This window comes from Drosophila melanogaster, chromosome X (genome assembly GCF_000001215.4).
Source record: "Drosophila melanogaster chromosome X".
In the NCBI taxonomy this organism is placed as follows: Eukaryota; Metazoa; Arthropoda; class Insecta; order Diptera; family Drosophilidae; genus Drosophila; species Drosophila melanogaster.
The window spans coordinates 2,331,395-2,344,817 of record NC_004354.4 but is presented as its reverse complement, the minus strand read 5'-3'; the positions used below and the strand labels follow the sequence as shown (position 1 = coordinate 2,344,817).

Below are 13,423 nucleotides of genomic sequence, written 5' to 3'. Positions count from 1 at the left end.
ACAAGCCAATTTTCAATTAAAAAACGAAACGAGGAATAATTTGAATTAAAATAAAACTTGCCTTTTAACAGTACTGTTCAAATAGTCCGCTCTTAACAGCTGCTTGCTCTGTTAGGTCGTAACATCGATAACTGCGCTGTAGCTAAATCATATGGTATTTTCGCCGCGATGTGGCAACGCTGTCGTACGATTAAAAGGAATTGTATAATTTATTTTTGTTGTGCGTTTCCCTTGAGTTTAATGAATTAAATAAAATAGGAACTACAATAATACCTGCGAATAATGGCGCTGCGCATCCTGAAAACAGTTAGACAAGTGGCCCAACCACTGGCGGTAACCCTGGGCGGCCAGCAAACACAGCAATTGATTCACACAACGCCGGCGTGCTGCGAAATCCGGAAATTGGCCCGGTTACGGGTGGTGGACAACAGCGATTTGGGAAAGAAAGCGATGGCCGAGGGGCGACCACCGAGGTGCATCCATGTCTACAACAAACGCGGAGTCGGCTTCATTGGCGATAAGGTGCTGGTGGCCATCAAGGGACAGATGAAGAAGGGCATTCTCGTGGGACTCAAGCAGAACCAGAAGCCCAAACAGCCGAAATTCGATAGCAACAACCTGGTGCTCATCGACGACAATGGCAGTCCGCTGGGCACTCGCATCCATGTGCCCATTCCCACGATCCTGCGAACCATCCTCAAGGAGAAGACGCTGGCCAAAGGAGCCGATTACACCAAGGTTCTGGCCATCGCCAGCAGATATGTTTAGGATCCTCCGGATCACGCCTTTCTGTTGCTAAATGAATAAAGTTTATCCAACTGAATGAGTGGTGTTTCTAATTGAATATACGGCTGGGTGGTTCCATACTTAAAAATTCCTAGAACCTTGTGTGTAAACATAAACCAAGAAGTAGTTAATGACAATGAATAACAAATAATACCTGAATTAAATGTTCTTCATCGTGCTCGACTCCAGAAACAACACCATCTCTTGTAGTATAAGTATAATGTGTATAATGTAATTGCGATCAGCTAGTTTAGTTTAGTTTAGTTTAGTTTCAGTAGTCTTGCCTAACGTATATAAGTTATGATGCAGTTATGTACACATGGGCGTTGCAGTTTAGTTTACAGTTTGTAGTCGTTTTGTGTGTGGTAACAGAAATGCACTTTGTCAGTTCCAAGGAAAGAAGCAAGTTTCGCTCCCGGGTCGGCAGGCAACCCATCTCTCTCTCTTTCTCTCTCTCTCTCTCTCTTTCACTTTGGTGGACAACCAAAGCCGTCCCCTTCGCGAATCGCTTATGTACAGAGGGACAAGAACAAAAAGTATATAGATGTAGGATCACGTTGATCACGCAGGATATATGTAAGTACAGGTACAGGTCGCTGTCTAGATATTCCCAGCGCTGCCGAAGAACTGAAAGTTGTTGAAGTTCACCGGCGTTTTCGGGCTGGGCAGATACAGAAACTCATCGTTCTGCAGCTGCGATTGCGTCAAGTTTGGTTCACTGGCACTGCGATGAATTTTGGGCAAAGTGCGCAGCATGTTCTCCAGCATATTGAGCAGCGGCCTAAAGAGCGGTCGATCCTTGGGGGTATACTTAATGCAATCCTCGGCCAAGCGCTTCAATGCCTGCGGCGCATCCGAGCGCACTTGACTCATGTCCGGACGCAGAAGTCCTCGCCCCACCATAAACAGGATCTGATCCTTGTTGCTAATATGACCGTAGGGCAAGCACTCCGCCAACAGTTCGTACATCACGATACCAAAGGCATAAACGTCCGACTGGAAGGAGTAGGGGTTTAGCTCCTGCATGCGAATCACCTCTGGAGCCATCCATAAAATACTGCCCGTGGGTTGATTGGCTTGCTTTTCACCCGACCATCGAGTTTTCGCAGTGGCCAATCCGAAGTCGCCTATCTTCACGGAAAGATCCTCGTGCAAAAAGATGTTGTTTGACTTGAGGTCTCTAAAAGAGAGAAATGAAAATATAATTATTAACCGATTACAACTGATGACCATACGGAAACCCACCTATGAATGATATTCTTGGCATGCAGGTAATCCATGCCCTGGGCCACCTGACGTCCGATATCGATGAGCGTGTTCAATTTAAACTTGGTTTCGCTGACATGGACGTGCTTGTAGAGACTGCTGCCCTCGCACCACTGGGTCACAATCGCTAGAGATGGTTTGGATACACAGCCCATGAAGAGGAGGATATTGCAGTGGCGCGTCTTTTTCAGCATGGCCACCTCGTTCTTAAACGCCTGCAACTGGGCGGGACTCGGTGTCTTCACGTTGAGTGTCTTTACGGCCACGGGACCGTGCCAATGGGCGCGATAAACGGTTCCAAAGGAACCCGATCCGATGCGCGGCCCAATTAAAATCTCCTCCGCCAGAATATTCTGCAGGAATATAACATTTTTTGATTATTTTAAATACGTGAGTGACCGCACAAGTAATCTTAGCTTACCCAGTTTTCCTCGGAACTTTTGGCGTCTCTTAAAAGCAGATTTTTATTGCTCTCATCGGCGGACCTGGCCCTGGGACGATTGTGTTTCAAGGTGCTCGTGGGCGACGCTTGCGTGGAGTTGGAGTGATCTGTGCACGGATGCTGTAAGAAATCCATACATATGTTAAGCCACAAAATTATATGAACAGCAAATATTTAGACTCACCGGCAAAGGAGGTCTGGCCTGCATTATCAAACTGCGCTGCACTTCGCTTGTGACCGATCGAATGTTGTTGATGCACACATTTGGCGCGGAATTGGATCGATCGTCTTGGCTGATCCTCGGCGGACGACCCTGTCGATGATTGCCGGAGGATGAAGATGGTGGCTTCGAGCTGCTGCTGCTGCCACTGCTGCTGCAACGACGACTGCGACTCCGGCTGCTCATATTGAAGCGGACAGCAGTGCCTCTGCCGGGGAAACCAACGCCATTATCCGGATTCTCGGCCAGCAGTAGCTGATAGTAGCTATCCATGGGAAAGGGCTGGCACAGCATCGGCACTCTATTGGCACACCTCTGATGGAATCGAAAATTACACTGGCTACAGTAGAACCCGGTGAACAGAAGCCTTCGACAGCCCTCGCAGAATACCAACGAGAAGAAGGTCTTCCGTATGATCTGGTGCTTGATGTGTGTCCTAATGGGAAACTTATCCAGCAGCCTGACAAAGATCTCCTCCACATGCAGAGTGCCGATATCCGTGTGCCAGGGTATGATATGTCTTCCGGAATGAGTTGTGCTTACTTCGCACATATCCGGCGTTAGTTGCCGGAGTTTCAGGGCCTTCATGAGGGCATCACATAGTCGTACTCCCGAAATTACCTCCACTGAAGTGCGCTGTTGATTGGGCAGGTGGGCTCGCAAAAGGATCTTGGGCTGACGGGTCAAAGTTCCACATTGGCTGCCCGGCTGAGAGCCCAAGCTATCGGTTAGATCGTTGCCGTGGTGCACTCGCGCCAATTGCCGTTGTTGCTGCAGGATTTGAGTTTGATTTTGATAGTGGGGCTGCTCCTTGAACCGCTCGACCAAGGAGGAGTCCTCCTGCTGGTCCTGCGAGTTCAGTCGCTCCATTAGTTCCTGCTCCTTGGCCTCCAGTTCGTGGAGCTTGGAGGTCAACTCCTGGTATTCTGTGGGCAAGAACCAAAGTCGTGAGATACATACATACACATATGTCGGGTATTTTATAAATAGCTTGGAGGTGGGCGTGGGATTTCCAAGAACCCAGGTAGTGTTCAGCTCGGCTTTCGACGACTCACCTATTAAGTACATGGCTGGTGGCTCCTGCAGGTTGGCAAACTTGGCATTCAGGGCATCAATATTCTCGCGGGTCACATGTTTGACCAACTGGACGTTGTGCAGCTCCTCGGCCAAAGGATCGTATAGATCGCTGTCGCCTTCGGTGGAGGACTCGCTGGACATGGTGTTGCTTTATCCTATATACTATGCGCTGTGACCATGACCCCGAAAACGAAGAAGCCTTGACTTCTTGAAGGAAAAACTCCTGCGCTTGCGTTTTGGTGGAGTTCTAATGGGTGAGCCACCCACATCCACTTCTGTGGGCGGAGGGCAGCATGTCGTCCTTGACTTTTAATGGGCTTTTTCGGCTTTTCCGCCGTCTCCGGGATGCAATATTCCCGGTTTTCACTGATTTCTGGCTTGTATCCTTTCCAACCTTTTTTCAGTGCACCCACACACTTGCAAGCGCACACACACACACGCACACAAACAGCTCGTATATACGGTATGTATGTATAATGAAGGTCAGTGTGTGCAGAAGCAGCTGAACTTGAGGATTTTCCAAAGGAGCTGCCAATTACCCGATAACAACCTGACCAGCCGGCACCGTCGGTGGCTGCCCAACGTTCGCAACAGTATCAGTATCGCCACTAGCTGGCCGCTCGTTATTTCACCTTGGCTATAACAATTTATTTACTTTCCGCGAATTTTACTACATTTCGACTTTTTGTTTAATCGTTATCAGGAGGCGTGATTCGGCTGTACCAATCGATAACGATAAAGGGTATCAGGTGCTCTGCGAAACGGGGTTTGTGTCGCGGCTAATTGTTAATTTGCCTAGAGCTTTTAACTTCTCGGGATAGTACAAATCTGGATCTGGTACGAGCGGCAACAGGTAAATTAGTTTCTGACGTGCTATTAATCAACTAACCATATACAAGTGCAGGTGGTAGTGATGGAAGAAACATAGATGGGTTTGATTCAAGTGGCAGCCCCGACACAAGCGTCGGGTTCCGGCAAATCACCAATAGATGGCGTGCATAGGCGCGAAATTTGTATTAAATGCCACTTTTGGTCGCTTGAAATGATACAAATAAATGAAACCATTATTATTATTTTAAAACGATTTCAACACGATCTTTGAAGTAAGTGCAGAACCCGCAGACTTGACTGGTATTTTTACTGCAATTGCTATATATATATGTATATATAATATGTCTGTATATCCTTATTACATCAAGATAGGTTTTTCAATTGCCATCAACAGCTTGGCCGATAAGTTAGGATCCCAATGGCTTTTAAGGTGATACCTGATAGAGGTGTCAAGAGATGCGAACAACAACAAATTTGGATTGCCCATAATAGTTGTTAAATAGCGGCCACGTGGGAAATCGAACAGATTGCTAGATTGAATGATTGGAACCGGGTCATTCCGATCCGATACCCTTGTGCTCCTTCTTTCCCCGTAAAACGGCAAGATTCGCTAAGGAACTATATAGATCTGGCCGTTCAGCTCTAATCGCAAGCAAATCAGCTTTAATTGTTATTGCGACTATTTGTAAAATTGTTTACAATCTGAATTCGCATAATTATATAAAATATGCATGGCAAACAGTGCGTTTCGAAATGACAAGATCATGGGAGCAGATAGCACAGCAACCCAAGTATTGTTTTTGCTCAATTACTATGAATCGTACCGTACTGTCGCCGGAATTGATGTCAGTTTATACTCGCAGATTGTTTTCAATTATGTTCATATATATATATATATATATATATATATATTTCACTCTTCGCTTTTTGGTCAATGATTAATTGATGAAAATGATTGAAATGCGGTTAATGATTTATTTTGAAATCGTACTCCTAATCGCGCACTTGCGTGCAAGCATAATATATATATATATATACTTAAATAAACGGTGTAGTAAGTCTGGCATATAGTAAACTCGATTCTGTTTACGAGTCGGGACCACGCGTCGTTCAAGTGATTTGCCCGCTGGCTTCTGTTTCACGGGAAATAGAAAAGCTCGGGTGAAAGTTCATCGGGACACTCAATTTTCGATGGGTGCAAAGTCCCCGTGTTCACGGTACTTTCTGGACGTTTTCAAGGTCACCAGCCGGCCACCCAACCAGCCAGCCAGCCAGCCAGACGGATGGTAGACGGCGCCCCAACTCCCGATTTCCGACTCCAGATGGCCGACCCCCGCAGATTACGAATACGAAGACGGTTACGAAGCCGGAGAGTCCGGGAAAACAGATTAGAGATGGGATTTGTGGGTCAGTGGTTCCTATTTCATTGACGGATGAACTGAAATCGAGCCAACCTTGAAGTGCCGAGTAAACAAACAGTGTTTAGCTTATAGTGCTCATATTGAATCCAATCCACTAGACTTGCGAATTCCTCGAAGGACTCCAATCTTTACTTATCTCTAGTTACTTCACTAGTTCACACTCTCCATGCGGTTTTTGTTTTTGTTGTTGCTTGCTACTTGTCCGCGAATTTGGATAAATGCCCTACTAACTCATGGTGTTATTTATTTGACACTTTTAAGTGCTCCGTTTATAAATTTAGAAATTGGTTTTATGTGGCGAATTAAGGAATTCACTTTAAGACCCTAGTTGATTGTCCACTTTCGGTGTTAACCGAGTTCAAGGCCCCTTGGCTTTCTCGCTGTTTCGGTGGGTTCAATTCCAGTTCAGCACTCCTTGAACCACAGAGTTCTGTGTGCCAAGCGTTGACCTTGAGTCCGCCCATCCGCCCAGCCGTTCAGCCGATTGCAGTTCATTGGCAGCTGGGAAAACCAACCACCGCCCACCGCCCACCATTGTGGAGGCCAACAAGAAGTATAGCCAGCAAATGTGTGTCTATGCCCGCTGGTGGCTGCCACCATCGATTGTTGCTCTTTAGCCCAAACACCCAAGCCCCCAAGCAACCACTTCGCCACTCCGCCACCCACCACCCACCACCCACAGCATCAGGCATCACCGCAGCATGCTGTTGTTGTTTTTTTGGGGTCGTTGGCGACAGTTTATTGACATCGGGCGATAATTTCGTGAGCTGTTTTTTTTTTTTTTTTTTGGCACAGCTCCCGAGTGAAAAAAAAAAGAGGAACAACAATAACAGATTCTTGAATATTTAAATGCGAATTGAAATGGACATCAAATATGCAAAGGTGTGTTACCAAAGCAACGCAGCGGATATTCGTAATCCACCCTTGGGAATGAATACTATTTAATTATTCATTTACAAATTCCTGCCATAGTAGACAAATATTAAGAAGTAACTTATTATGAATATGTTATTCTTTAAATGGCGCTAAATAAGCTCGAAATCAATGTTGCTACTAAACGCAAATCATTATGAACCAATTTACTGGCACACTTCAGCTGAGCGGAACATTGTCAAATCTTCATTGTAACCAGTGGACAAAAAGTCCATGTCATTTGATTGGTAACCCCATCCAGGAATTTCGCATTAGAGCCAGTTCGATGGAACTTGCGGCTTAATTGCAAAGTTCAATTCGCTAGAATGGGCATTTGATTTGTTATTGCTCTTGTTTCTCTTTGCCCCTATAATGCGAGTACGATTGCAGACTGTTGTCGCCGATGTCTAGGCTTTTGGTATCAACAACAAACCTCCTCCACGCTTCTGGGTCAATAATCTGCGTCTGAGCTACAGCTTCGTGCTGTGAGTTGCAAACTGAGAGATGCGAGCTGCGAGCTGCGAGCTATAGATTCGCGATGTCTTGGCGTTGGCGCCCGATCGCAGATGTCAATCAATGGAGATCCAATTTTAGCACAAGTAAACAATATTCGCTGCCGCGTGGGAAGTGTTGGTGGGAGGGGGCTGGGGATGGTGTGTGTGTGTGTACTGGGTGGTTGTAGTGGGAGGTGGACCTGAGGCGCCCCCCACTTGCGGCTTATCTGCAGCGCTGGCTAAAGGAAAAAAACCAAGAGGCCGCTCTTGTTTCCACCACTCACAACTGCGATAGCGGTTTATCCAACATACGAATCAAATGTCTTGGGCCAATAAATAGAGTAGCCCCCAAATCCACTAACTTGTTTATATAGGCTCCACTACCGCTCCAGTAGTCATGATTCACCAGCGGGTTTTCCAGCCAGAAACGGGGTATATTTAAGCATCCTTCCCAATCCCGAATCGTTGACCGTGTGGCTCTGCCCACCTTGGACTCTGCCCCGCATCGCGTATTGCGTATTGCCCAAGGCACTGAGATCTCCGATCTCGCCGATCCTCCATCCGTATCACACCAGCCCGACCATTTTCAATCGCCGCCTTCTGCAGTCTCTTCCCAAAACAACAGATGGCATTCCTACCTATGAAGTTTCCTGAAAGTATCTGCACTCATAAATTCCGAAGGAATCAAGGAATTGAAAACTCGAAGGTTTGTTAACAAACATATGTACATATATTATTTACTCAAATTTGGATAGGTACGTCATTGTTGTTTCTCTCAGTATGTAGATGAAGTCTTTGCTTATCTTTCGCGATGACTTAGCGCACAGGGCCTCGCACCCCCCATTCCCCCTTATCACTTCGCACCATCTCTTTCTCTCCTTACTCAACTCTCTCTCTCTCTCCCTCTCTCTCCGACTTCACCGCTCTGTTGTTTTTCCCGACGGAGTGCCAAGAGTAATGCTAAAAATAGAGATCTTTTATTTTGAATTGAAACTAGATCACGACGAATTCACGTTGGCGTTGTTTACGGTTTTTTCACTGATATATGCAGGCGTTCCCAACGTACCGCCAATCGCCCCCCGCCCCCCTTTCCATCCACTGACCCGTACCGCCCCCTTTTGGGCTGCCCCATCGGCTTCCGTTCTTCATCTTCGTGCAGTAGAAGTCGCACTCGCAGTTCCAGCAACAAAAACATCAACAAGCTTATCGCCGAATCATTATCTGCAAGCCAAGCCAAGCCAAGCCCAAGACCCCGTCGTATACAGGGTATATTTGGTCGTATATAGGGTACTCCCAGGGTTTCAGACCCAAATTGCTTGCATCTTCCACGGGATATTAATTGATTAGTATCTGCCCCAAGTCAATAGAATATCCCTAAATTACAGTTTTTCAAATGAAAATCATCGTTTTGGCCAAATGAGCGTTAACAAGTGTCAATTACATACATATATTCGTGAAAATTGGGAGCAAGGGTTGCGGAAACAATGTGAATAAAAAACTATATATGTACGTATGTACATACATACATAGGTATGTATGTATGTACATATGTATGTAGCTTGGAGTCCTCTAAGCGAGTGAACTTTGTCGCTTTGACGAAGCGGCAGCGTTAATAGGGAAAATGAAAATCAACAAGTGCATATATGGAGCGTGGACTGGATGCTGCTTTTCCACTGATGGATTCACTCTATTTATTGTTGTTGTGCCCGCTGTTGCTGTGTGCATTTGTCGCACACACACACACCACACCCACATGGGCACCCACACACTACCGCACAAGCGGTGTTTGTGTGTACTTTGTTCAAAGGCGATCTTATTAATATGATTATTCCATTGTATGCTTATACAGTCCGACATTCCTAACCCGAACTATCATCATGCGCTCTTTTAGACTCGGTTTCGCACCAATATACTCCACAGTCGATATTTTGGAGCCCCAAATCCCAATCCCAATCCCTGACATCCCGACATCTGACTCACCACTGCCCGATGACTATATACATATGTACATACGTATGTTTATTATGCGATAATCGCATAATTCCTAAATTTGCAAACGCAGCTGGACGTCAACAACCCAAAACGCAATTCTGGTTGATATTACCATTTGAACTTTGACTGAAGCTCCTCCAGCTAGCTACTTACATACATACATACATACATATGTACATATGTATATTGATGGTATGACTAGAGACGAAGATTAGGTTAATGGAGTTAAGATTTAGAGTAATGGGAAGAGAAGCAGTAAGAATTATGTTATCACTCTGGAAAACCGATCTGGCCCCAAAGAAACATCTTGACCCACAAAAGTTCGGCGTACTGACGTTGCCCTGTATTAATGCTCTCAAACACTCAAGCACTCACACAATCAATCACACACTAATACACCCGCAAACACTCGGACCCATGGTGACCCAAAGTTGATTGAATGTGTCATGGCCGGCAAATTGTTTAATTTTAAGCATTTGTTTGTGCTTACTGTGTTTTTTGTTTTTTTTTTATATATATTTTTTTTTTTCGTTTTCGTTTTCCTTTTCGCAAGACACTGGACTTTGCTTCCAGAGACTTTGCTGTCTCGCTCGCACTTCCACCTGCAGTCCACGTGCTGCGCATTCGCTGCATCCTGCTCTCTCATTCGCACGCGCGTAAAGTGAGGCTTCGTTTTGCGCTGGCGTCGCGGCAACGGTTCTTTTCCAATTTGGCTGTGAAACAACGAAGAACGTTCTTCCGAGCGAGCGAAGAATTCGCTAAGAGTGCAATTAAAAGCGTGAAAAGCGGAAGAAAGGCAGTGCGAAGAACGGTCTTCCTGGCAAACAACGAGCGAGTAGAGTTCGTCAAGAGTGCAATTAAAAAAAAAAGTGTAAGATCCGACGAGCGAGAAGAGTTCGTCCGAAGTGCAGCGAAACGGGTGGAAGTGAAAGAAAGTGCAAGAAAGTGGTGATAAGACAGCATCTGCATCTAATTATAGATCCCACTGGTGGTCTAAAAATAAACAACCGCAAACAACGGCAAACAATTGGAGAGTGTTTTAAACAGCTGTTGGATTCGGATTCCGATTCGGATTCTACTCTCTCCCGGCGAAAGAGATAGAGATAAGGACGTGCAGAGAGCCAGCCCAGCGACACATGAGCGAAGAGTGAGCGAGAAAGAGACAGAGACTGAGACTGAGACCGAGGCAGAGGCTGTGGAAGGGAGATCGCGGCAGATAGGAATACGAGATACTCCGAAGAAAACGGCAGCTTTACGTTCCAGCAACCAAGCGTCTAGCTTCCAAAAGCGTTTTCAATTCCAAGCCAGTCGCAACGACAGCGGAATACCGCTACAATTCGCACTCTCAGTCGACTGCCCTCTCACTCACTCACCTCCTTCTCCTGCGGCCCGAGACGTATACCCGCACTCTTCTGTTCCTGCCACAATACTTCACGCGATGAAACAACAACTGGCGGGCGCAGCAGCAGCAGAAAACGCAGCAGCCGCAACAGCAGTCGAAAACGCAGCAGACGCACCAGAAGTTAACCACTTGCTCGATTTTCCACACTCCGAACGCCAATCGATTTTAAAAGGACATTGATCGAACGTCAATCGCCAAACTCACGGATATTTATCAATTCGCCTTTTTTTTTGCACGTAAAAACCCTAACAAACATTTAAAAAAAAAAAAACCCAAACGAATCCCACCAGAAAACGATAGTTACCCCTTATTATTAGTCGTTTTGTTTTGTTTTTTCGTCAATTGATTGTGATTTTGAAACTGTGTGATCGCAAAAGAAAATCTGCAAATTAGCAAAAAAAGAAAGTTCCTTAAGCAAGTGATAATCCGATAGAAACTCTAAAGACAGAAAAGGAAAGGAAGCGCCGGAGAAAAGAGACAAAATATACACGAAACTAAAAGCTCCCAATATCAGCACCATATATATATTTTATAGTCCACGAAATCAAACAAAACATAAATATCATAAGTCACTCTTAGTCATTCGTCATCGAGGACTACACTACTAAGGAAACTAATTAATACTACAAAAACAAGGATTAAACGGCATGCAAACGTAAGTTCATATACTACACATATATATTCATTCATATTATATAGGATCGGATTTTCTAAGAAACACAAGTTCAAAGTTAGGACAGAATAAGACGGGTATGGATTTCTACCAGAAATGTCTTATCACGCTTGTTTTTCAATTTCATAGGCATAGACTTTAAAAAAAAAAAGAAGAAAAAAACATGGAATCCGCCATAATCTTTATTTTAAATCAAAGTCGCACAAGATTAAAAAAATTGAAGCCCTTCAAGGATGTGAGAAGTGTAAGACCTCCAGCCCCTTGAACCATCCAATCACTAGAGATTGACACAAAGACAGCCTTAACCTCTTCTCGATTCTTATCACGATGAAAACAAAACTCGAGCCGAGATCGGTTCTTCCCAAGGAAATGAAACCAAACCAAACAAACAAACAAACAAACAAACCAACCAACCAACCCACCAACCAGCCGAAATCAGCCAAGTGGTGTGCGACATCTAAATATACACCCATGTACTCGTCTATATCGCTGTGAAAACGAAAGCGACAGAAGTGGAAAAACATTGAACCACATTACTATATATGGAGTGTGGTTGAAAACCGAGTTTCCAAAGGAGAGTCATAAAAGCAAGCAATATCAAAAACAAAAAAAAAACCAAACAAGCCACATGGGGCATATGCCCCACGAACACCCAATCCCGCTCCATCCCCCTTTCATTCGAGTCACTACGACTTTCTGATTGTGTATAAAAAGAACTCATGTTCCAAATGATAAGTGGGGAGCCCAGCAAGGCGGCAAATCGGTGGGTTATTTTTAAACACTGAAGTTTATGTAAATATATTTCCTGGCCAGCCCAGACACAAACAATAACAGAATCGAATGGAAAATACAATAATATTTGAGCGTTGTTGCTGATAAGGCAACCCAGCCAGAAACCAGAGACCAGAGACCAGGGACCAGGGGATCAGGCGCGTGCGCGAGGCGGAAGAGAGATGGGGTAGTTATCTGGCCGGCTCCGAAGAACCGTGTCCTTTGACGATCCATGGCCATGCTGAAGCCACACAGGTTTTTTTTTTTTTTTGGGGGGGGGGGGGTGGGGGCTATGCGGGGGGATGACAGTGACATCAGTCATATCCATGGGCACACTGCCTCAGCGATTCAGAGCGTTGTTAAGCAATCTAACAATCTGTGCCCATTGCAGATGGTTCTCAAAGTGCCGACGTCCAAAGTCCTGCTAGTCCTGGCCACCTTGTTCGCCGTGGCGGCGATGATCAGCAGCTGGATGCCCCAGGTGGCGGCCAGTCCGCTCGCACCCACGGAATACGAACAGAGACGCATGATGTGCTCCACCGGCCTCAGCGATGTGATACAGAAGATATGCGTAAGCGGAACGGTGGCCCTTGGCGATGTATTTCGTAAGTGTGTCCCATGATTCTTGACATTTCGACGAACTCTAATCTCAAACAAATCCCGTCCCCCTCCACCCTACACAGCCAACAGTTTCGGGAAGCGCAGGAAGCGCGACTTGCAGAACGTAACCGATTTGTGCTGCAAGTCGGGTGGCTGCACCTACAGGGAGCTCTTGCAGTACTGCAAAGGATAGTGAAGGATTCACACGGTGGCCCGAGCAGCCACAAACCACTCCGCCAATTCCGCCACTCCGCCACTCCACCACTCCACCACTCCGCCACACCCATCCACTGCAAATCAATTTACACCACTCCCATCATTCGTAATCCCTAAGATATGAAGCGCAAGCAGCAGTGTCCCCTAGAGTATACTAAGTATATTTACTAATTTAACTATACACTAACTAAATTCTGTACAATAAAAGAAATTTGAAGTGAGCGCGAGCATGTAGCGTAGGTATCCAAATGTAGTATGTAGTAGGACCACATAGTATTATGCAATTTTCCGCTCCAATTTTGAGATCTTTCCAAGTCGTG

The 13,423-nt window shown here is 45.6% G+C and overlaps 3 protein-coding genes across 8 annotated transcripts in view; 2 read left to right on the top strand and 1 right to left on the bottom strand.

The window, feature by feature from the left end:
* The first annotated feature begins 168 nt into the window (after positions 1 to 168).
* mRpL14 (mitochondrial ribosomal protein L14) lies at positions 169 to 821 on the top strand. 2 transcript variants are annotated; one of them, NM_001272257.2, is made up of 2 exons: positions 169 to 202; positions 259 to 821. In NM_001272257.2, exon 2 carries the CDS (start codon positions 283 to 285, stop codon positions 766 to 768), a length of 486 nt encoding a protein of 161 aa, NP_001259186.1. In that variant the 5' UTR covers positions 169 to 202; positions 259 to 282; the 3' UTR covers positions 769 to 821. The 2 variants fall into 2 exon arrangements, with proteins under 2 accessions (NP_001259186.1, NP_525048.1); NM_080309.4 differs by having other exon boundaries at positions 169 to 821.
* Positions 822 to 947: 126 nt separating this feature from the next.
* Positions 948 to 13,423, bottom strand: part of Raf (Raf oncogene) — a 48,405-nt gene continuing 35,929 nt past the window's right edge. The window contains exons 3-7 of one of the 2 annotated variants that reach the window (NM_001103397.3): positions 3,770 to 4,827; positions 2,679 to 3,640; positions 2,474 to 2,614; positions 2,032 to 2,405; positions 948 to 1,966 (exon numbers count right to left, since the gene is read on the bottom strand). In NM_001103397.3, coding sequence (NP_001096867.3) covers positions 1,387 to 1,966; positions 2,032 to 2,405; positions 2,474 to 2,614; positions 2,679 to 3,640; positions 3,770 to 3,932 — 2,220 coding nt within the window. In that variant the 5' untranslated portion in view covers positions 3,933 to 4,827 and the 3' untranslated portion in view covers positions 948 to 1,386. Of the gene's footprint in view, positions 1,967 to 2,031; positions 2,406 to 2,473; positions 2,615 to 2,678; positions 3,641 to 3,769; positions 4,828 to 13,423 lie in introns of those variants that run through there. The other variant, NM_080308.4, reaches the window with a different exon arrangement.
* On the top strand, positions 10,160 to 13,325 carry Ilp6 (Insulin-like peptide 6). Of its 4 annotated transcripts, none has more exons than NM_130644.4 (3): positions 10,160 to 11,498; positions 12,679 to 12,892; positions 12,971 to 13,325. In NM_130644.4, the coding sequence occupies exons 2-3, from the start codon at positions 12,679 to 12,681 to the stop codon at positions 13,078 to 13,080; spliced, it is 324 nt and encodes a 107-aa protein (NP_570000.1). In that variant the 5' UTR covers positions 10,160 to 11,498; the 3' UTR covers positions 13,081 to 13,325. The 4 variants fall into 4 exon arrangements, with proteins under 4 accessions (NP_570000.1, NP_001188539.1, NP_001188538.1 ...); NM_001201610.2 differs by lacking the exon at positions 10,160 to 11,498 and adding an exon at positions 11,908 to 12,279; NM_001201609.1 differs by lacking the exon at positions 10,160 to 11,498 and adding an exon at positions 12,410 to 12,474.